Source organism: Hyperolius riggenbachi, chromosome 2 (genome assembly GCF_040937935.1).
Source record: "Hyperolius riggenbachi isolate aHypRig1 chromosome 2, aHypRig1.pri, whole genome shotgun sequence".
Lineage (NCBI taxonomy): Eukaryota > Metazoa > Chordata > Amphibia > Anura > Hyperoliidae > Hyperolius > Hyperolius riggenbachi.
Genome location: NC_090647.1, coordinates 351,697,580 through 351,721,785, shown reverse-complemented (window position 1 = coordinate 351,721,785; position 24,206 = coordinate 351,697,580). Strand labels below are relative to the sequence as shown.

The window sequence follows — 24,206 nt, the reverse complement described above, 5'->3', positions numbered from 1 at the left end:
TATGAATAAAAATCTCCAACACCCTCCAAGGCACTGAGATATACGATAACCCAGCACTCCAAATTGTCTTGCCTCTTCTCTGCCTCCTAACAGTACTGTTCATAAACATTGATTTGACTGAAGTGATTTAAGTGGCTCCCAGACTGGCCTCGTTATTTTTTTTTTAGAATGCAATAACCTTTTTCATCATTATTATTAAGACTTTCCATTTTAAGTTACACTTTGGGGTTGTATTGCATCATACATTTTATTTCATTTTTTAGTTTTGTGGGTCTTTTTCTTATTTTTTTCCCCTAAACTCAAAAATTGAAATATACATCATTGTACTTTACAAAGCAGAATATGTAATGTTTGCTCATTAATTACTTAAATATGTCAATGTTTTATTGTAGGTTCACGCAGTAAAGTTGCTCACCTTTAGCAAAACAAAATTACAATTACAATATTGCGTCATAAATTAAAAAAAGCACACAGTTGCAAACACCCCAGAGTTGTTCTCTCCGAATGAGCAAAATCCTGGAGATACCAAATATTCATCACCAAGCAATCCTAAGGCAGGAGCCATCGCACACCTGCAGAAAGTAAGACAAATATTACATCAAATAAATGTGTAAAAAGGCCTGAAGCTAACAATAACTAAGAATAAACTAACTGGACAAAACAGACACAGTCTTCAATGCATGTTAAATTCTGAGTCAAAAACTATAGTCCACAAGACATACTAAACAATTATATAAAAATTCTTATGACAGAGCAGAGCTACACTTTGGACTCAAAGCAGCTTGATTTTCTTTAGCCATTTATAGTGGGATGTATCCCATTTTCAAGGAACAATCATTATTCTTGGAAGAATGATTGCATTATAAATCATTTTACACCCTATTCTCTAGAGTTCCCTAAACAAGCTTGGTGATATTTAGATCTGCTGACTGGAGCGATCACATAATACAACTCAGTCTAAGAAGAAATCCCTCACAAAATTAATGGAAAATAAAGTTTCATTACATAATAATTATAGTATACAATATACAATAATACCATTTAAAAAATAGTAGAATAGCTATTGATCCAGCACTTAAAAGGACACTTTAAAGAAATATACACGCAAAAACAAAATACTAAAGTAGGCATACAGTACACTACACCAATAATTTTAATAGATTAGAAAATATATTGGGATTATGGCATTTACAATTGGTATTTTGACTGATGATCTGAAACTCTATGTTCTTGTTCACAAACAATGTCGTTAGAGAATGGCTGCCTTCAGCTTCAGACAGCATAAAAAAAAAACAAAAAAAAAAAACCACCCACTTACACTTATATATTTGCAGCAGATTCGACCATCAGATTTCTGGAAGATGCCCGTCAAGTCCAATCTGACAGGAATCTATCACTAGGAACAGATTTCAGAATGAAATCTATTGGAAATCGATCTAAATGCATTATTGGACCATTAGATCCAATGCAACTCTATGGGCCATCAATCTGCTGCCAGCAGCAGATCGACCTAGATTTTCCATCCTGTCAGATAGATCAAATCGAAATCGGCCACAAATAGATCAAATGGGGAATTTGATAGAATTGATCGATGGCTGAAATTGACCAGTGTATGGGCCACTTAAGTCTTTCTACTCCATTGCATGAGGAAGATTACCCAACTGATTATTGTTGGGATGGAGCAAGTGTTGCAAATTGTCATTTCTATTCTTGTCAGCATGAATCTTTTGTTGTATTTCATCAATCTGGGCAAAAATCGGATTTGTTGCTTCCTCAGTAGTACCACCAACATGGTATTATTTGTGTGAACTGCATGTAAAATATTGGTTCTGGAGGGTTCTGCCTCATCCCAATTATTAGAGGAAGCAAGGGCTTTATCATTCACAGTTGATATACAGTGGGTTGCAAAAGTATTCGGCCCCCTTGAAGTTTTCCACATTTTGTCATATTCCTGCCACAAACATGAATCAATTTTATTGGAATTCCACATGAAAGACCAAAACAAAGTGGTGTACACGTGAGAAGTGGAATGAAAATCATACATGATTCCAAACATTTTTTACAAATAAATAACTGCAAAGTGGTACGTGCATAAATATTTGGCCCCTTTTGATCTGAGTGCAGTTGCCTATAGACATTGCCTGCTGAGTGCTAATGACTAAATAGAGTGCACCAGTGTGTAATCTAATGTCAGTACCAATACAGCTACTCTATGAGGGTCTCAGAGGTTGTCTAAGAGAATATTGGGAGCAACAACACAGTGAAGTTCAAAGAACACACAAGACAGGTCAGGGATCAAGTTATTGAGAAATTTAAAGCAGGCTTAGGCTACAAAAAGATTTCCAAAGCCTTGAACATCCCACGGAACACTGTTCAAGCGATCATTCAGAAATGGAAGGAGTATGGCACAACTGTACACCTACCAAGACAAGGCCATCCACCTAAACTCACAGGCCAAACAAGGAGAGCTCTGATCAGAAATGCAGTCAAGAGGCCTATGGTGACTCTGGACGAGCTGCAGAGATCTACAGCTAAGGTGGGAGACTCTGTCCATAGGACAACTATTAGTCATGCACTGTACAAAGTTGGCCTTTATGGAAGAGTGGCAAGAAGAAAGGCATTGTTAACAGAAAGCATAAGAAGTCCCGTTTGCAGTTTGCCACAAGCCATGTGGGGGGCACAGCAACCATGTGGAAGAAGGTGCTCTGGTCAGATGAGACTAAAATGGAACTTTTTGGCCAAAATGCAAAACACTATGTGTGGCAGAAAACGAACACTGCACATCACTCTGAACACACCATCCCCACTGTCAAATATGGTGGTGGCAGCATCATGCTCGGTGAGTGCATCTCTTCAGCAGGGACAGGGAAGGTGGTCAGAGTTGATGGGAAGATGGATGAAGCCAAATACAGGGAAAACTTGGAAGAAAACCTCTTGGAGACCGCAAAAGACTTGAGACTGGGGCGGAGGTTTACCTTCCAGCAAGACAATGACCCTAAACATAAAGCCAGGGCAACAATGGAATGGTTTAAAACAAAACATATCTATGTGTTAGAATGGCCCAGTCAAAGTCCAGATCTAAATCCAATTGAGAATCTGTGGCAAGATCTGAAAACTGCTGTTCACAAACGCTGTCCATCTAATCTGACTGAGCTGGAGCTGTTTTGCAAAGAAGAATGGGCAAGGATTTCAGTCTCTAGCTGTGCAAAGCTGGTAGAGACATACCCTAAAAGACTGGCAGCTGTAATTGCAGCAAAAGGTGGTTCTACAAAGTATTGACTCAGGGGGCTGAATAATTACGCACACCCCACTTTGCTGTTATTTATTTGTAAAAAATGTTTTGGAATGATGTACGATTTTTGATCCACTTCTCACATGTACACCACTTTGTATTGGTCTTTCACGTGGAATTCCAATAAAATTGATGCATGTTTGTGGCAGTAATGTGATAAAATGTGGAAAACTTCAAGGGGGCTGAATACTTTTGCAACCCACTGTATCCATGTTTAGCTGCTTGTGCAGGAAGTATATAGTGTAGATGTGTCTGGGTCTTCTGATAGTATATGACCAAAGGATTTATTCCCTACTTCTTGTGACTCTTTCAGCTAGGCTTGAGAAGTGGAGGTCCAAGGCCTGGAGAGCTATGCAGGAAATCTGGCATTAACCGGGGGCCTTTATAAACTGCTCTCTGCTTTGCATGCTATGAATAATATAGGCAGGTGCCACCACTGACATTTCCCAAGGTAATTTCCGCACAAGTTGGTAATTTACCTTACTAGTCGGGAACTGTGAATTTCTGTGCGGAGATGGGTTTAGTGAATTGTAACTTGGGAAGGTGGTCAGTAAAATCATCTGTTTTCAGCATTACCGAATGCGGTAATGCTTTGTGAAAAGAGCCCAATGTCTGTTAAAAATTGGCAATAACAAAACTAGGTGGAGCAGAGCCGGGCAGAGTAAACCGGCCACATCTTGACTCATAATGCAATGATAAGCTGCTTCCTTAAAGGGATACTGTAGGGGTGTTGGGGGAAAATGAGTAGAACTTACCCGGGGCTTCAAATGGTCCCCCACAGACATCCTGTGCCTGCGCAGCCACTCCCCAATGCTCCGGCCCCGCCTCCAGTTCACTTCTGGAATTTCAGACTTTAAAGTCTGAAAACCACTGCGCCTGCGTTGCCATGTCCTCGCTCCCGCTGACATCACCCGGAGTGTACTGCACAGGCACAGACCCTACTGGGCCTGCGCAGTACGCTCCTGGTGACATCAGCGGGAGTGAAGACACGGCAATGCAGGCGCAGTGTTTTTCCAACTTTAAAGTCTGAAATTCCAGAAGTGAACCGGAGGCGGGGCTGGAGCATCGGTGAGTGCCTGCGTGGGCACTGGATGTCTGCGGGGGACCATTAGAAGCCCCGGGTAAGTTCAACTCATTTTCCCCCGACCCCCCTACAGTATTCCTTTAAAGAACAAGCGACACTCATGCTAACCTAGAAATAAAAAAACACATATATAAGTAGATAAATACTACTTCTACTTACATAACAGATGTATTGTGCTATCCACATAGTGACTCCTGTGAATTTTATAAAGGAAAAGCAGAAAATCCTATTCTAGGCAGTGGCCATCTTGCCAAGCTAATGCTGACATCATATCCTCCCTGACTCTAGTTCTCCCCCCTCCCTTCTCTTGCTCATTGTGTATTCATTAGATTTCCTCCTCCCAGAGTCTTCAGACACTCCCACTGAGGTGTATACTAGGAACTGCGCTGTCTTTTTTTTTCTGTTCTCCTCCAATCGCTGAGTCACCTCAGCCTTGCTTGTAAACACAAGTGAGCAGAGGTGTTTCAGATAAGAAGCTAGGCAGGAAAATAAATGGAAGAGGAGGAATATATTATAGATAAAAAGAACCCCCAGCCAGGGCCGGAGCTACCATAGGAAAAAATAGGCAACTGCCTCAGAGCCCCAGAGCCTGTAGGGGCCCCCAAGTTGTCCCTCCCTATGTTAACTGTTGTTCTCCAGGGTCTTTGCAGAGTCTGTTAAGTTGGGAGGTGATTGGGGGAGGGTCAGCAGCCAGCTCAGGGGCCCAGGAGGGGAGTTTGGCTGCAACCAAGGGCCTCTAATGACGCTTTTTGGTCGGGGGGTGTCTGTTGGGGGGCCCCCAGGCTAATTTTGCCCTAGGGCCCAACTGTTACTTGAACCGGCCCTGCCTCCAGCATTCAACTGTTTGGCACTGACTACTAAAGGGCCAGTGCTCCTAAAGTATGTGATAACTCCAAACCATAACAGCAGAAAAAGATTTGCAAGTTCTGAATGCAGGATTAGCATCTTTATCACTTAATACACTCAGACCAGTTGCTGTTGAAATTTGATTATTATGGGGACAATGCCGCTTTAAACACCTGGTGGTTGCAATATACATTATACTGTATTTTTCTCATCTAGCATGGCCCTGGTGTTCATTTTGTAGTATTGATTTCATGAAAATAGGCCTGTTCAGGGTTTTCTTCTCAATATAGGAGCGCATCAGCATTTTTCAGTATGGGAACATCAGGTGAAAACAGTGTTTACCCCAAAGAGTAAACCTCATCCTGTAAAATGGATTCATATTCCTTAGCCATTATCCAAACATGCTGACCAATTACTGGATTTAATGATTTCCACAAGATAGCTGCCAGTGATGGAGAGCAGTGCGTTGTACACCTTTTATAGAGAAAAAATTGCTAATTTGTGTCTGCCAAGGTACCTCACATATAAAGCTTTAAACAAGAGAACATCACAGCTAGTAGAAGCTAAGGATACTTTCCCCCAAAGAAATGAGCACTCTCCACGTGACAGATTGCTAACTGAAACAAGCTGCTACCCTCTGTTGGTGCAAACCTAAGAATGTTTGGAACTGTACAACACTGAGAAGATGATGCAGCTAGGCAGTTATATCTTTACATACAACCCCATGCACACTGCTAAAAAAAAAACACACGCACACACACACACACACACACACACACACACAAAAACACTAGTTATAAAGTGCAGCATACATTTGCATCCCACCTGTTTGAAAAGTAATTGTCAAAAATAATTGTCTTTATCTACTACAATAACAGAATTCACAGCTTGATAGAAATAAAAATTAATCTGATGTAAATTATTAGCTTTGAAAGCATTTTTCTTGCAACAGAAATGAATAGCTAAAAACAATCTGTGCATATAATTTCTAAAAACCGATTTATGTAATAGTCATACTCTTGCAGACGGGGTCATTTATTGGATTCGGGAAGTGCATAGCATTTCAAAGCAAAAAGTGGGCATGTCACTTTAACCTCCCTGGTGGTGCATTTCTGTCTGGATTTATGGGTCTAAAAGCGGTACATTTTTCTAAAAGAATTTAAGGCCTCCAGTTCTTAAGTCTTAACTCACCAAAACATATCACAATAAAGGCCTGGTAGACTTCCTGTGTATAAATAAAAGACTGGAACACAAAATTGTTGAAATAATTAAATTTATGAATAAACTTAAAAAATAGTGAAATTGTACAAACAAAGCACCAGACTATACTGTGTGTACATATATACCTAATACACCGCCCGCGTGTGGTATATTTTGAAACCAGGAATGGCACAGAGGGCAGTAGAAACAAGATTCCTTTCTGACTTTTCACCCTTTGCTATTAGTCTTAGGAGGCAGGCATAGAGTAGTAAAAACCCAGGCAGAGGTCAGTGCAGGCAGCCGGCAGAGAGTAGTCAAAATCCAGGCAGAGGTCGGTGCAGGCGGCAGGCAGAGAGTAGTCAAAATCCAAGTAGAGGTCGGTACAGGTGGCAGGGAGAGCTTAGTCAAAATCCAGGCAGAGGTTGGTGCAAGTGGCAGGCAGAAAGTTGTAAAAATCCAGTAAAAAAAAAAAATCGGTAACAGTAAGGCAGATCAGCAGAAGCGCTTAGCTCAGAAGAAGTTGGGAACCAAATGGCTAAATTGTTAACACCCTGTCCTTTCAAATTATCTGCGATCTCTGCCATGGCAGTCACGTTACACAAGGTGGACAAGTCCTTGTCCTAAATCTTTGGAGGGTCCGTGAGCCGCAACAGGGGACTCAGAGCATGCATAGGAAGCTTATGCAGGACTTCCGTCTTAAGCATTTCCTTTTTTGACCCGCTCGGGTACACTTGTAATTGTGGCCAGAGCTGGATAAATGGCATCATCTAAAATCATCTCCTACAATTACATGTTGTTGCTAGAATATATTGTTTCATACGATCCCATTCAAAATTACAAAGATTGTTGCCGATTTGCTTTGGTAATACATGTCAAAACATACAAAAAGGACCCAAGTTAAATCTGGAATTCTATTTTAAAGATGTCCAAAACTAAAGTACCATTTTCTATGGAGGATCTTATTTTTACTGCTTTTCAGCAGCCCTTAGTAATGAACAGAGTTTAAAATCTAACTTAAACATAAAATATTTTCCTGGATCGTTTGGAAAGAGATTGGGCTCTCTTTGGGGTGTTTATTGACGTTCTGTGTCCTTTTCTGTAAGAATTTCCCTTTACTTCCTGCCCAGGACTGGAGGTAACTACGTCCTTGCATATGAGGGTAAGCACTTGGGGGTGACTTGTGATGGAATCTTGAAGCCTTCTTTAACTCGGGAGCCACCAGATAGTGCCTTCCTCCCCAGATGGAATGAGTAAAAGTACCCCTTACCCATGTACACAAAAAGGTAGAAGAAATAACGACACTGTGGAAAAAAACACTTTTTTTAAGGTGACATTTTGCACAAAAAAGATGAGGTAGGTGGGGTGGGGAAGCAGAGACCAGGGAAACACACAAGTGAAGAGAGCCCAGAAAGCCGATTCCTCCATGGGTGCACTGACAGCCTGCAGTACCGCTACAGGACATCAGGTGTCATCACGCAGTGGTGACGTGATGATGACTTGGCGATGATGTGACATCAGATGCAGGCAGCCCAGGAGGAGTCAAGGAAGGTGATCATGCTGGTAATCTTCTTTCTTCTTCCATTTGGCTGCAGTGCACGTCACCAGCTTCCTACTGCCTAGTGATTATGTCCTTCTGTCTGCGCCCCCCTTCTTCTACTTGCCAGTCTGCGCCCAGGGCAGTCTCCCTGCCCAAGAAACAGCCCTGCTCTGGAGTCTTCTCAAATGGGCGTACAGTCAACATTGAGGCACTTTATCACTACTATACTGCAAAAACATTTTAAACCTCCTACTGGGGTTTCCCATAGTTTAACTTATCTTGACCACTGAAAATCTTTCCTTTCAGAGAATTCTCATTGGTCAGTTCAATCGACCAGTGGGAAGCCCAAGAGGGATATTTATTGGTAACTGCAACTCATTCTGGAGCCACACCTTGCTTGCGGATGCCAACCAATAATTAGGCGGTCAGTTGTTTGAGACACAAGGTTTTAGCATTAATGGTTGTCCCTCATGGTACTACATACTGTATGTCAGTAGTGGTGGTTGAGTTTTCTCTGGTAGGGTTAGGAAAGAAGAAGGAGGAAGGAAGAAGAAGCTGCAGATTAGATTCAAACTAAAGGTTTTAGCTATATGATTTAATGTATATTTTACTATAATTGCATTTCTATGAAGGGCAATTAAAAAAAAAGTAGTATGTGCAGATGTGGATCCAAACTTTTAGAACGTTGCAGTTAATCACTTTTATACACAAGTGATGGCCAGAACCCGATTACTGGCCACTTCAGGTTCTGGCCAGCGATGTGGCCTCGCTACTGTAGCCAATATGAGAAGCAGCAGCTTGTGGCTTCCTCTCACGTGTCTGCAGGGAGGAAAATACAGGGCAGCCTGTGCGCCTGCACTCTCTCCCTGCTATGTGTGTGTCTGCGTGTGCTGTCTTTGGCATTCACTGCAGCTTGTAAAAAGCAGTGAATACTGGAAACAAAGGTTGCAATAAAAGCCAAAGACAACAGGAAGGGAGAGAACTCTGCTCTCTGTATTTCCTCCCTGCAGGAGGAAGGGCCAAGGGGAGGAGCCAGAGCATACAGCATTCCTTCATGAGGGTAACAAACTTTTGCAGAACGCACTCGTTTCTCACCTTGGCCGGAGTAGGCAGGCATATGCGCTTTGCATATTAGCCGGCCAGAATCCAAAATGGCCAGACTTTGGGTTAAGCTGCAACATACTCATCACACCGATTACTGATCTGAAATACGTACCTTTTTTAGACCGTGGTTTTGCAGGGATCTCAAATACATTCTTTGCAGCAATCTTATCAGCAGATTCCTCCTCTATAACATGCAAACAGGCAAAGAAAACATTAGACAAGTACAGTTTCTTGTCCTAAACAAGTCATAAATTCACCAAGCATCTTGTATACAGTATATGCATAAACCCTTTTTCTGATTTGGAGTTGCTGTGGGGCAGGTATAGGAAATGACAGCTGTGAGGAGTTGTAACAGCTGTAGTACATTGGTTTGATTTGAAATAAAATAATATCTTTTCATTTCTAATACAATTTCTACTTTGTTCAAAATGGGTTACTTTGTGTAGAGTCCAGCAGATTTAGATTCTTTAGATACTAAAATGATCAGCATCCCAAAATGTAACTCAGTACAATACAGAAATTAAAATGTTTGCACTGCTGATAAGTTGTAACTGAGCAAGCCAGCCTGCTTATCTGCCCTAACCTCCTCCTCCTCCTCGATTGTCAAATTTCCCCACCTGTCACTAAGTCATGTGACTGAGTAGAAGCTAAATAGGGTATATGCCCATGATTAAAACCTCCTACACATGCTGGCGGATTTTTGGCCCAGGTAGATGGTTGGGGCCACCTCTGCCAAGAATCTACCATGTGCATAGAGGCCCTGATGTGTATGTGTTAAAAATCTTAAAGGACACCTTAACTGAGAGGAAAATTGAGGTTGCCATATTTTTTCCTTTTAACTACTTAACCACTTGCCGACCAGGGGTGATTTGCCTGATCTGTGCTGCGTGGGCTCTCCAGCCCGCAGCACAGGTCAGTATTATGCCAGGGCGATCAGACTTCCCCCCCCCTATTTTCCCCACTGGGGGGATGTCCTGCCGGGGGGGTCTGATCGCCGCCGACCATCTGCGTTTTGCGGGGGGGGGGGGCTCCTCAAAGCCCCCCTCCGCAGCAATTTCCGCCCTCTGCCTCCTTACCTCCCTCCCTCCCTCTCTCCGTAATGCGCAGGACTGAGTTCCGTCCTGCGCATTGAAGGATAGGCTTCCGCCTATCAGATGCCGGCGATGCAGCAGCGCCGTATGATGTAAACCGCGGGGATTTCTTCCCGCGTGTTTACATTTTGGCGGCGAGCCGCGATCGGCGGCTCTCCGGCTGTTCACGGAGACACCCTCCGTGAACTGACATGGAAAGGCCGCTCGATCGAGCGGCCGTTTCCATGGTAACCCGCAGACGACCAGTTTACGCCGATCGGCGTTAGCTGGTCGTCAAGAGGTTAAGGACCAAAGTGATTGAAATCTGCGCCCTGTTTTGGTGGGCTCCTGGCTGGCAGGGCGTAGATTTCAATCACCGCCCACAGCGCGCATCCGCAGTTTCCGTCGCTCCCCGTCAATCGCGCTGCTCAAACCAGACGTCTCTCGCCGCAGCTCACTGGCTCTGCCTGTCTCTATGACAGAGCCCCTGATGAGTCACAATCTGTGACGAAATGCGTAGGGCGGAGCTTAGGGAGACGCACGCTGCTGAGTAGGAGATGAGCCGGGGATGCGCAGGAGGTGACCGGAGTTGCAACCGAGAGTGTAACTATGATGCGCTGTTCAACAAGTAATTTTTATGTACGTGGATTTTAACTGCCAGTTTAATAGAGAGCCTTGGGCGCTCTATTAAACTGTTTTACACTATGAGGAGTTGTATCCCCTGTATTTCTAGATGCTGATTTATGGGATAGGATATGCTGTATGCCAAGACATTGATCTGGTGAGCAGGGGAAAACGGGGTGAGAGTGTGCCATCTCCCTTTCCTATTGGTGATAGCCTAATCACTTCAGAAACCTTTGTTTTGAGCACATGGGTGTTGAGATAAGGCGGTACTCGCTATGAGGGATCCCCTCTTCTCCCTGCTTATATTTAAGGTCTGTATCTGATAAGGTTGGAATCTGTTGGCGCTGCTATTGCGATTGCATAACTTTTATACATACCTGGGGCTTCCTCCAGCCCCATACACATGGTCACTTCCACGCCGCCGTCCTCAGTCTTCCTGCAGCTCAGATATCGGTCCTGTCACTTCGGCCAGTCAGGCCCAGTCTACTCAGGAGAAGTGTGCCCTCTACGTATCTCTCCAGTGGCTGCTGGAGAGATACGCAAAAAGCGCACTTCTCCTGCGTCAGACTGGCTTCGACTGACGTAAGTGACAGAACCTGGTACTGAAGCAGCGGGAAGACTGAGGACGGCGGCGTGGGAGTGATCCGTGCCTATGGGGCTGGAGGAAGCCCAGGTATGTATAAAGCGTTTGCTTAATACCAGCTCTAGTACACTTTAAAGGACCACAATCACAAAAATCGTAAAATGTAAAATGCATTTAAACACATACAAATAAGAAGTACATTTCTTCCAGAGTAAAATGAGCCATAAATGACTTTTCTCCTATGTTGCTGTCAGTTACAGTAGGTAGTATAAATCTAACAGAACTAACAGGTTTTGGACTAACCCATCTCCTCATGGGGGATTCTCCTGGTTTTGTTTAGTTTCAAAAGCACATTGTGAAAGGCAGTTGCTCCGTCCAACTGCCAAAAAAAAAAGTGGGCAGCGAGGACAGAGGCTGGCCAGCATCTTTGTATAAATCCTTTTCAAGGAGTGTCTTTATAAATAATAAAGGCCATGCTGAGCACCCCCTATGGAGAGATGGACTAGCCCAAAACCTGTCGGTTCTGTCCAATTTCTACTACTTACAGTAAGTGACAGCAACATAGGCGAAAAGTAATTCATGGCTCATTTTTACTCTGGAAGAAACGTACTTCTTATTTGTTTGTGCTTACATGTATTTTAAATTTTAAGATTTTCGGGATAGTGGTCCTATAAGTCTGCCTGGATTAGTTACATGCTTGTTTCAGGTTTGTGATCCAGATACTACTGCAGCCAAAGAGATCAGCAGAAATGACAGGCAACTGGTATTTTTAAAAGGAATAAATGGCAGCCTCCATATACCTCTCAGTTCAGGTGTCCTTTAAGATCTAGCAAGGCCTATGCTTACAGCAAGACATAGTTGCAGCTGTTTTTATGTGTTACTCCACAGACGGTTTGATAAGTGATTGGCAGAGAGATTTTTTCCTCTATTTATGATCACTCACTGTAGTGAGTAAACTATATTTCTACTGTAACTACTTCTGGACAATGCATAGTTAAATCTACAGCCTGTTAATGTAGATGTAACTATTGCAGCTCTACATGCTCCCGCTGTGATTGCACACATGCACGCACATGCCCATCCTGAAATCCAAGGTAATTGGGTAAAATGTGTTTTTTTTATCCTCCTTTCGATTTCGAAGAAAGTGGCAAAATTAAAAGCTTTGTTAAAGAAAAAAAACAGTTACTGGTATCTTTTTCACAAATACATGGTGTCTGACTAAAAAAAACATTATAATAGCAAATTACACAACAGAAAGAGAGCCTTGCCCCGTAAAGATTTCTATGACTGATCAGGCATTTATGGAGTTTTTTTTTTTTTTTTTTGATCAATCTATACATATTTTTTCGATTTTGTAGAAAAGTTTAATGCGATCTTTCTATACAGTTGCTCATTTTAACAGTCCTATACAAATCAAACTATTTGCTTATATTTTGCATGGCCACCTTAAAGGGTGGATGGGGGCAAGAAAATGGAGCTGATATGTTGTAGCGTAAAGTGTGGATCAGGGAAACAAACCGTGGTACTGACAAAGATGGGAGCAAAATTTCTTAGTAATACTGACTAAAGGTGCCCACTAATGGTACAATCTTTGTTGTACAATCTTAGTAAATCTATGCAGTGGAGGGGTAAACTGAATACAGAGGAATGGATATTTTAGATAGTTCCTTCTATTACATAGAAATGTTAATATTTTACAAAAAGAATGCCCCATTAGTGGGAACCTTTAAATTATTTTTGCATTGTGTTACCGGTATGTGTTACCGCAAGTGCAAACTTTGAGTGCAAGGGTTAATATTGATTTGCATAAGAATCATTTGTTGTTGTTAAAGACAATTCATGAAATCCGATCTAATATTTCACAGGGCAGTAGTGGGTTTTACAAATGCTGTATTTCAATTGTCACAAAGGATCTTAATGAATTATTGATCAAGTAGTTGCCACACACTGCATGTATAGAGTATCACAAATAGAGTATACTGTATTTTTGGTTAATTAATAAAAAATACAGGATTCTGAAAATAACTAAGTTTCACTATTTCTCCTTTTATAAATGAGTGATGGAATGTTATTTTTTTAAACGGTTTAGTGCAATAAAGCATTATAGTGTGTTTCTTGGTGTTACAGCCTCTTGACAGGAAATACCAATATGGAGACGGTTTTGGATACATCATAGCTTTTAAGAGACAGCCTGAAGACACATGGCAGACAGTGACAGTGCCCGGTGGGCAGGCACATTACTTTATATACCGAAATGAAAGCATTGCAGCTTACACTCCCTTTGATGTCAAGATCAAAGCTTTTAACCGTAAGGGAGAAGGACCATACAGTCTTCAAACCACAGTGTACTCTGCCGAAGAAGGTACGCTTTCTTTTAAATACTATTTTTTTTTTCCTCTGAGTCAAGACCCAAAACAGAGAAAGTGCAGAATGCATAGTGTATATAGTATTGTGGTGTGTATTGACATGATATATGTAGAGCTTTATTTGCTAGTAAAGCTAGTAAAATTAAAAGTTTCTAAAGAAGATAGCTTCTTCAAAAAAGCAAACCAACCCAACAACAACACATAAACACTAAGTAATATTTAGCATTTAAAAATGAACAGTGCTAGAACAGATACAGGCATTACAGACTCGCCTGACTTCATTAAGGCTACTTTTCCACAGATGGCTGAGCTTTGCACTTGTTTGGTAGGTAAACCACCTGGCTGCTGGCCACTGAGCACCTTTCCAGGTGCAATGTCCTGCAGCCGGGGTTATCCAGCCGTAAAAAAACACAACTGGTTACATCTAAGCAGGACTGTGCTCAAATTTCACCCACTATGAGGCGGCCTTTCCAACGTTTATGCCATGAGCTAACAAGTGCCGGGACGGTGTACTGAAGCAGCAGACAGGTGGTGCCTTCAGCCTTCTGTAGAAAAGGGGCCTTAGAATGACTTAAGGTGAAGATGCACAATTGTTGAGAAAAAGCAATGCTTTCACCTTAAATCTACACATCCAGTGGCATAACAATAGGGGGTGCAGAGGTAGCAACCGCATCGGGACCCTTGGGCCAGAGGGGCCTCAAGGGGCCTTCCCTCAAGCACAATATTGGCTCTCTATTTGTCTTGTGCTGGTAATAATCCCTTCTATAGATGCTTTAAATAGTAGTGATCATTAAAGTGAACCTCCGGACTAAAAATCTACTCAGCAGAACTGAAAAGGCTTGGTGTTTCTTTAACAGTTTCACAGCATCAGAACTTTGTTTTTTTTTACCAAAGCATCATTTTTAGCTGCATTTTTAGCTAAGCTCCACCCATCAAAGAAAAAAATCCCGGGCTTTTTTCCCCTGATGCTGTGCAGAGCATGATGGGATTTTCTATGTTGTTATTCACGTTGCCTAGCAACTGGGAGAGGTGCTCAGGACACAGGACAGTTGGAACTGTGTCTCATGCTCCCTGTCACCTCCTTTCAACCACAAAGATGGCTGCCATCATGAAATCAAATAGTTGCCTGTTCTTTTAAAACAGGGTGGGTAAGAGATTATATTACCTATCTATTTTAATTAACATAACTAATGTAACTTAAAGACAGTATGTTTGTTTAGGCTGGAGTTCCTCTTTAACAAACTGCTCACCATCCCCTTCTTGCACCTCTGACACTGTGGTTGTCCTTGGCAGGTTTTGGTGCGCCGTATCAATTGTTATGTATAGTGTGCTTGGGGGGGGGCCCATGTAAAACTTGCACCGGGGCCCATAGCTCCTTAGCTACACCACTGTACACATCTCACGTATGTTGCAAAAAACATTTTATTATGTGCAGAGACCAGAAATTATTAAAGAAATACAAATAATGTGGATTTAATGCAATGTGTATGGAGTTTGTAATTGGGCAGGAGGTACATTTGATTGGTCCAACTCCAATAGCATACATTTTCCACACAAGTCAGAATTATTTCCATCTCATAGATTATCCCTATCAGATATACGTTCTCAAAGAAAATAGCCTTTAACTGCACTATATTGTGGGCCTGGAATAGCTTATGTAGGGCACATTTCAGCTGTCAACTACCCTGGACCTATACAGAGGGTCAGCTGAAGCCAATTCAGGTACATCTGCAGCATTGACACTTTAAGGCATGTTGCTACCATGCCTTGTGGAAAAGCAAGCCTTGATAAGTATAGTTTAACCCATAGGGCCCATTCACACTAGAGCGTTTTGCCGGCGATTTTGGCAAAATGCTCAAGCGCTAGTGCAATAATACCCTATGGGCCCGTTGTTACTTGAGCGATTTGCGATTAACGCAAATAGCCAAATGCAAACTTGTAGCCTGCTCCATTTTCAGGCGATTTCCCGGCGATCGCGTTTAGTGCTATAGAAGCACTAATCGCGATCGCGGAAAAATCGCTGCAGTGTCCAGTGATTTTTCTGCTATAGAGCATGTCCAACCTAATGCTTATCAATGAGAGCCAGTTCTGTTTCTGGAGCAGACAGCCACTGGTGAAGTAAAAGTAAGTCCTTGCCCTTACTACCAACAGAAAACCTCTACTGAGGGGGTTAAGACATTAAAGGCGATGCAGACTAAGACCTTGTTTCCATCTGTGCAAGTCTGTCCGCTTTTCAGCAACATGTATCAACCTGTAACATTGATGTGCTGAAAAAAAGCAGACAGAAGCGCACTAAGTGGAAATGAGGCCTTACACTGGCATTTTTGTTTTTAGATTTAGGTGGTGTTTAAAACTGTGAAATTGAATATAATTATTTTTTACTTGTTTCTTAGAGCCAAGCATCTCTCCTTCCAAGGTCAAGGCCACTGCAATAGCATCATCAGATATTGAGGTTGAATGGAACTCTGTATCAAATACGAATGGAGTCTTGCTGGGTTATGAGGTAAGAACAAAAACATACGAAAGGTTGGATTGTTATGAGGCCTGATGTTTCCCAACAGTAAGTATTAGTAGCAGCAATGTTTTGGGCCCTTTGACCAGCCTACACTAGTGGGGAAATAAGTGTTCATAAACTGGACTTTTCTATAGTGAATAAAGTGAAAGGCAGAGGCTTTTGTCTTATGGAGGCAAACAGTCAGTATTTCGGCTAGTGTACACAGACCTTTGAGTTAAGTTCAGCTATAATTTTCAAATTAGTTTTAAAGCATGCAAAGCTACAGTTTGAACTTGGTAATTCTTTTCTATGTTTACATGGACGTTTGTCTTCAGTTTGACTTTAAAGCGGATCCGAGATGAAAAACTAACTATAACAAGTAACTTGTCTATATATCTTATCTAAAGTTTAGATAGTTTACACAGCAAATCTAGCTGCAAACAGCTTTAATAGAAAATTATTATTTCTTCCTGTGATACAATGACAGCTGCCATGTTGTTTGTAAACATTACACAGAGGTAGGCTTATCTGTATCTTGATCACTAAGCCTGTGAAAAAAAAACGAATCCCCCCCCCCCCTCCTCTGCCTCTGAAATCAATGGCTAGTAACACCTCCTCCTCCTCCTGCCCAGACTGAGCTCCCATGAGCCCTTGCTACTGCCAAGGCTCTCTGAAACCCGTGGGCGTGGTTTATTTAGTTTATAGGGAATTAGAGTATTAAAACAAAAACAAAAACGTTTTTGGCTTGAGGAATGCCTTATAAACAATAGGAAAGGAATACAATTATGCAATGAGTAAAAGTTCACCTCGGATACACTTTAAGCCAAAGAAAGAACTGAACTCAAAAGCCCCTGTACACTAGTTAATTGTGAACTATTCAGAATAAAATATTTATTTGCTTTCTCAACTGTTCACCAGATTTGGTTTATGACTGGAGACCCACTAAATAGCTTGTATATTAAATGTCATGATATTTGCTTTATAGCAGCTACAACTACACTTTATATCTGCATAACCCATCACTGAGACTCACAGTAAAGCAGTGCTGGGTCACAAGTACCTGCTGCAAACCCATTAATAACTTCACTAGTACAACATATACAACTATTTTTTTAACATCTCAATGACCACCTGTAGAGATCAGTAAATATGAATTAGAACAATTCTAAAATTTTCAGAGAGACAATAAACAGCTATTTTTTGGGGTGATTGAGAAGGGACTGGGAAAAAAGAGATGTTTCAAAGTGTTTATTTTGATTTTAAAGAGCGTAATTCTTCAAGTGCTGTTATATACTGTAAAACCCCCATCATCCAGACCTCTCAAGCAACCAGAAAAAAAGAAATAATCCACTACTTTATACAGTAATAAATCGGTGAGAGAGAGAGAGAGAGAGAGAGAAAGAGAAAGAGAAAGAGAGAGAGGTATAGTACTGTATTAGCTAGGCCTTATCCTTTTTTAAACAAACTCTCTAGCAACCAGAAATTACATTTATCTGGCATCAGCCAATCCCCATCAGAGGTGGATAACGGATGTTTTACTATGTAATACATATAAGAATGTACCTGTTAGAAAAAAAATATGGTTTCATTTTCGTAGTACTGTACAATGTATTTTTCATAAAATGAATGGTTTTACTTGTCACCATGCAAAAATCATACATTTTGTGGAAAGTTACGTTGGTGCTATAAATCCAGACTGGTGCCTAGATTTTAAATTTGGGCAAGACATTTAATAAACACAATACAAACATAGCTGGCACTGTCATATATAGCTTTGGTAAGAAAAATAGCTGGCAGTCAGGTTAACATAAAGCGCTGAAAAAATAGTCTGTCTTTTAAGGTTAATGTATCTTGCTAGCATACGGAAGTAAAGCACCCTGCATGGATACATATCTAGTAAAGATGAACCTTTAATCTTTTACAAAGATTTTCAGTCAGTAAAAGCCTTAAGTGACCAAGATTAGACTTTTTTTTTAATCACTCTCACATTGCTTATCATCACTTGTTGGTTATTGAAACAAAGACTAAAAAGAAAAAAAAAAAAAAAAAAAAAAAAGCAGCTTGAGCAATTAATGACCATGTATTAAAAAAAAATATTTGCATTGTACTGGACATTGTGCATGACTGCCTTTTCCTCCGAATACAGATTCGTTACTGGAAGGCTGGAGATAAAGAGGCAGCAGCAGATAGGGTGCGGTCTCCTGGTCTGGATACTACTGCCAAAGTGAGTGGACTAAAGCCAGACACTTTGTACCATGTAACAGTTCGCGCCTACAACAGAGCTGGCACTGGGCCATCTAGCCCAATAGCGAATGTGACTACTACCAAAGCACGTAAGTGACACACAGGAAGAGAAATGATCAGAACAGCAACAATTTTGACCATTTTCAATAATATAAAATGTTTTCCCCTTCAGTCTCCATGACCCACTGTTAATTTAACAGACAGAAGACTATTAGTCAATATTCAGCAAACACTAGTCCCTGTAATTTTATAATTGCCTAGCCAACAAATGCCTAGCATTCTGCACAAGACAAAACTTTCTACTGCACTAATAAAATCATAACATTTTTACATTTTGTTATGTTTTTACTCTTCAGCTCCAAGCAAACCACCAGGTAATATTTCCTGGACACTTTCCCGCACTCGTGTCAACATAAAATGGGATCCGGTGATAGCAATGAGGAATGAGTCACCTGTGACTGGGTACAAGGTAAGATCATTCTGCAGACATGCAACACAGGATGAATGCAATGTTCCATTCATGTTCATACTTCTACAGTTGTCCATTACAACTGCCAAGGGCTGCAGCAGTAGTATTGTACCACTTGCCACATATACATCACACAGATATTTCTGTGAGTGCTCAGGAGGCTGCTATAACCTAACTGGTGTTGCTACTACCTGCTATGATAGGCGAGATTACTTCATGTGATGTATATGTACATGCAAGGCCAGGATACTCTCACACATACATGATCCTTCAATATTTAAATAACGAGTCACAGCATTACAGCTGGAGAATCTATAGGATTGAAAATAGATGTGTGACATTTTGTTTCCTGCATCTTACAGGCTTATTAGTCAGTAACTCAGATGGATGTGATTTCTGGGAAGGCTTTTACAAATGTATTATGTCACCATTGAATCCAGAAATTTGTAGCAGTTACATACTGGAAATCAGAAGGCCAAGTGACTATAGGGAAATTAACAAATAATACAAAGTAAAGAAAGGAGAAGGATGGGGAATGGGATACATGGAATGGGAAACCTGGATGTGATGAGGAAGGAAACCTACCCCATCTGTCCTAATACTAAAACCAAAATGAATGCAACACAAATCAAAATGATTAGCCGATTGGCTACTTATAGTCTTCACCTTTCTCTATAGCACTGAGGAGGAGTAAGGCATCGTTGCACTCTCCTTCCTTCACTTGCCAGCTCACATGGGTATAACCTCAAACTACCCAAGAGGCAATAATGTGTGCATTACTCATGCCACTGGCACCTTCTCCCTGCTTTGCCCAATGCCCTCTCTACCTCTCCAGGACCAACTCATGGCCATTCAGTACCTCTGAAACAAAAATGTTTTGTGGTAGTTTTAACTGAAAATAATCTGGGACCATGTACTTTACCAACACATGCTCAGCTCATAAGTAAATGAGATAGCCAGCATTCTTTTTTATTCATGGCAACTTATTCAAACTCAAAGTATCTTAGTTTCAAAGGGTCTTTCTTAAAGCCAGATTTTGGTATTTGTAATTTAACCTAATCCCTCCACCCCCCTCTATGTAACCAATAAATGTTTTATCTTCCTCCAAAAGCACCTCAATGTTCACCTACAGTGGTCCTCAAATATGGAGATGTTTTGATCAATAAAGAACCTGGCACTGGTGGTAGGCGTAATTCTCCCAGGGCGTGGCTATTGTTCTTCACCAGAGTGCCCTGCAAGGGTTATTGGGCGACCAACCCAAGTAGGCGATAAGCTACTTTGCTGCAAACAGCCACCAGGCCATGCCTCCCAAGATTACCCCCCTGGAGACAGGAAGGAAAGTAGTTTGTGCAGGGGATAGGACTGAAGGTGCCTTTGCCTCAAAACTCCTTGAGCGTCTGGTTCACAAACGCCTGACCCAGTACCTCAATGCCAACTCACTGCTAGACCCACTGCAATCTGGATTTCGGCCTGCCCACTCAACCGAAACTGCTCTCACCAAAGTGGTCAACGACCTTGCCTTAGCTAAAGCTGAAGGTAAATACTCCATTCTCCTCCTCCTTGACCTTTCAGCAGCTTTTGACACAGTAGATCATGCCCTACTCCTCCAGTCCCTCTAGTCCTTGGGCATTCACAATCTCGCCCTGTCCTGGCTTTCATCCTACCTCTCCAACCGCTCCTTCACAACCACCTTCAATGAGTCCTCGTCTACCCCCAACCACCTCTCGGTGGGAGTCCCACAAGGTTCAGTCCTTGGCCCCCTACTGTTCACCCTATACACATCCTCCATTGGCAAGGTTATCTCCTCCATGGGTTTTAACTATCATCTGTATGCAGATGACACTCAGATCTACCTCCACACCCCTGACATATCCACCACTACCATGGACAAGGTCTCCTCCTGCCTATCAGCCATCTCCTCCTGGATGTCCGCTAGGTTCCTGAAACTAAACCGAAACAAAACGGAATTTATGATCTTTCCACCCCGGCCATCCACGGACCTCCCAGATGTGCATGTCACTGTTAACCACATTACCATTCGCCCTACCTCTCAAGCCCATTGTCTGCGTGTCACCCTGGACTCCGCACTCTCCTTCACTTTCCACATCCAAAACCTCACAAAGTCCTGCAACTTCCACCTTCGTAACATCTGTAAGATTCGCCCTTTCCTGACCTCTGCCACCACCAAACTCCTCATCCATGCCCTCATAATTTCCCGCCTTGACTACTGCAATGCCCTGCTGTCTGGTCTCCCTATGACCCCAGCCCCACTGCAGTCCATCATGAGTGCAGCAGCCAGAATTATCCACTGCTCCCATCACTCCACCACAGCAGATCCCCTCCTAGAATCCCTCCACTGGCTTCCTATCCAGTCCAGAATCAGATTCAAGATACTGTGTCTGACCTACAAATCTGTCCACAAAACCTGTCCAACCTACATTTCCGATCTTACTCAGAGGTACACACCTAGCCGCTCACTCCGCTCTTCCAATGAACTTCGCCTAACCGCCCCCCCCCGCTTCACCCAGTCCCATGCACGCCTCCAGGACTTCTCAAGAGCTGCTCCAACACTATGGAACTCCCTACCTCCACCCATTAGGGCAGCCCCCTCCAACATCTTCATGAAAGCCCTCAAAACTCACATTTTCACTCTGGCCTACTGCCCCTCACAAGTGCTCTAAACCCACAGCTGAACTCTGGTCCCCTACCGTTCGTGTCCTTACCTCTCCCTCTAGATTGTAAGTCTTTGGGCAGGGTCCTCCTCCTTTTGTGTCCTACCTGATCATGCACCTCCATTACTGTGAACCCATGCTATGCATCTGAGTGAACCTAACTTGCCTAATCTCCATTCTCAATCCAGTGACTGACTAAGCAGTACCTGGTACTCATACTGTGCTGTGTGATCTGGTTTTCTTGTATTCCTGTATTGTCATATTGCTGTATGCCACCCCTAAATATTGTCTGTAACCTAAACTAATGTCCAGCGCTGCGTAATATGTTGGCGCTTTAAAAATACAATAAATAAATAATAAATAAGGTGTAGCTTGACAGATAACTAAATCAGAGTCAAGCCAGGAGTTGAGGCAGGCAGAATTAAAGGAAAACAGGCCACAAGTCAGGGCGGCAGATGGATGTTGTCAAAGTTCAGGCAAGAAGTCGGGGCAGGCAGCAATCCAAAGAACAGATCAAACACAGGCAAGACTTGGCAACAAAAGAAGAGGATCAGTCAAGGTCAATGACAAACATGGGAACAGGCTAATAAACAGAAACAGGGGCTAGCCAGGACTGACAACATCAGCTGGGGGGTTTCATAGGGACACAGCCAAGATTGACAGCCATGTGTACATTCAACAACTAGTGTGATGGTGCACTAACGAGCACATGCTCCCAACCACACTAACGAAGATGGAGCTGGGAGCACACATCTGTCAAACCACAAGGACACTTGACTTAATAATAATAGGAGGTCTTACGACTTCATCTTCCCAACAGACTGCTTGGATCCTTCACACTACAGTAGTGGGACTGAATTGTCCCAATGCCACTACCCCCACAACCCCTGATAACGAATTCCAGAAACACCAATTGGTTCCCTCATATCCCTTCTTAGGGTATCGGGGGGGGGGGGGGGGGACGTCTATAAGATACGACAAGCATGTGGGATTAGACTTGTAAATCCACTTCTAAAATTTTGAATAACAGAACTAGTTAAATCAGCATTACTACCTCATGTGTTAAGATAATTTTACTTTAAAGGGAACCTAAACTGAGGAGGACATGTATTTTTACTTTTAAAATAATACCAGTTGCCCGATTCTCCTGCTGATCCTGTGTCTCAAATACTTTTAGCCACAGCCCCTCAACAAGCATGCAGATCAGGTGCTCTGACTGAAGTCAGACTAGATAAGCTGCATGCTTGTTGCAGGTGTGTGCCTCAGTCACTACTGCAGCAAAGAGATCAGCAGGACTGGCAGGCAACTGGTATTGTTTAAAAGGAAACATCCATATCCCTCTCAGTTTAGGTTCCCTTTAAAGCAGTAGGATCAGCCATACTATGCCAGGGAAAAAAACACATATATAAGTAGATAAATACTTGATCTACTTACATAACACATGTATTACACTGTCCACGTTTTGATTTCAGTGAATGTTATATAGTAAATGGCAAGAATTCTGTTCCTGGTGGGGGCCATGTCTTTTGCCCACAGTTAAGGCTAACTTGTGATGTCATTTCTGCCCTTTACTTTTTTTCTTGTCTCCTCCAATTGCTGAGTCGCCTCAGCCTTGCTTGTAAACACAAGTGAGTAGGGGATTAGGTTTCAGATAAGCAGCTGGCAGGGAAATAAAGGGAAGAGGAGGAATAGATTATAGATAAAAAGAACCCCCAGCATGCAATTCTTTGGCACGACTACTAAAGGTACTTATCAAATGTTACTGCGCTCAGAGGCCTTTGTTCCCCCCCAGCACTCCAGGCAGCACGCTATAAGTGAGAGTCAATTCCCAAGGTAAATCCAGCAGTAATAGCAGCGCCAACAGAGTCTTCTTTCAACAGATCCTGGCACCTTAAATATAAGCACACAACAAGAGGGGATTCCTCATAGCGAGTATCGCCTTAACACAACACCCCTGTGCTCAAAAGGTGGCTGACAATAGGAAAGGGAGATGACACACTCCCCCCCGTTTTCCCCTGCTCACCAGATCAGCGTCTTGTCAAGTGCATATCAAAATCCCATATGTCAGCTTCTACACAATGCAAGAGATACACAATGCAAGAGACGAGCCGGGGACGCGCAGGAGGCGACCGGAGCTGCAATTTGTATTTATAACTATGTGCCTTTTTACAAGTGGTTTTTATGTACGTGAATTTTAATTGGGGCCGTGGGCGCTCTATTAAAACGTTTTTACACTATGAGAAGTTGTATATCTTGCATTGTGTAGAAGCTCACATATGGGATTTGATATGCACTTGACAAGACGTTGAACTGGTGAGCAGGGGAAAACGGGGGGGGGGGGGGGGGGGGGGGGAGTGTGTGTCATCTCCCTTTCCTATTGGTGACAGTCTTATCATTTCAGTCACCTTTTGAGCACAGGGGTGTTGTGTTAAAGAGGAACTCCAGTGAAAATAATTTAATATAAAAAGGTGCTTAATTTTTACAATAATTATGTATACATGATTTAGTCAGAGTTTGCTCATTGTAAAATCTTTCCTCTCCCAGATTCACATTCTGACATGTATTACATGGTGACATTGTTACTGTGGGCAGATTATGTAGCTGTTCTGGCTTTAACAGAC

The 24,206-nt window shown here is 42.3% G+C and overlaps 2 protein-coding genes across 7 annotated transcripts in view; one reads left to right on the top strand and one right to left on the bottom strand.

Annotated features, from left to right (window-relative positions):
- Positions 1 to 24,206, top strand: part of CNTN2 (contactin 2) — a 146,488-nt gene that overhangs the window by 111,278 nt on the left and 11,004 nt on the right. The window contains exons 18-21 of the mRNA XM_068269585.1: positions 13,468 to 13,702; positions 16,100 to 16,209; positions 18,347 to 18,533; positions 18,801 to 18,913. Of these exons, the coding sequence (XP_068125686.1) occupies positions 13,468 to 13,702; positions 16,100 to 16,209; positions 18,347 to 18,533; positions 18,801 to 18,913 (645 nt within the window). The remainder of the gene's footprint in view (positions 1 to 13,467; positions 13,703 to 16,099; positions 16,210 to 18,346; positions 18,534 to 18,800; positions 18,914 to 24,206) is intronic.
- Positions 346 to 24,206, bottom strand: part of RBBP5 (RB binding protein 5, histone lysine methyltransferase complex subunit) — a 157,367-nt gene continuing 133,506 nt past the window's right edge. For 4 of the 6 annotated variants that reach the window (XR_011026365.1, XR_011026366.1, XM_068269587.1 and 1 more), the window contains 2 exons: positions 9,176 to 9,247; positions 346 to 572 (listed from right to left, as the gene is read on the bottom strand). Coding sequence is in view for 2 of the 6 variants with exons in the window: in XM_068269587.1 (XP_068125688.1) it covers positions 537 to 572; positions 9,176 to 9,247 (108 nt within the window). In the remaining 4 variants the exon portion in view is untranslated. Of the gene's footprint in view, positions 573 to 9,175; positions 9,248 to 24,206 lie in introns of those variants that run through there. The other 2 variants (XM_068269589.1, XM_068269586.1) reach the window with 1 other exon arrangement.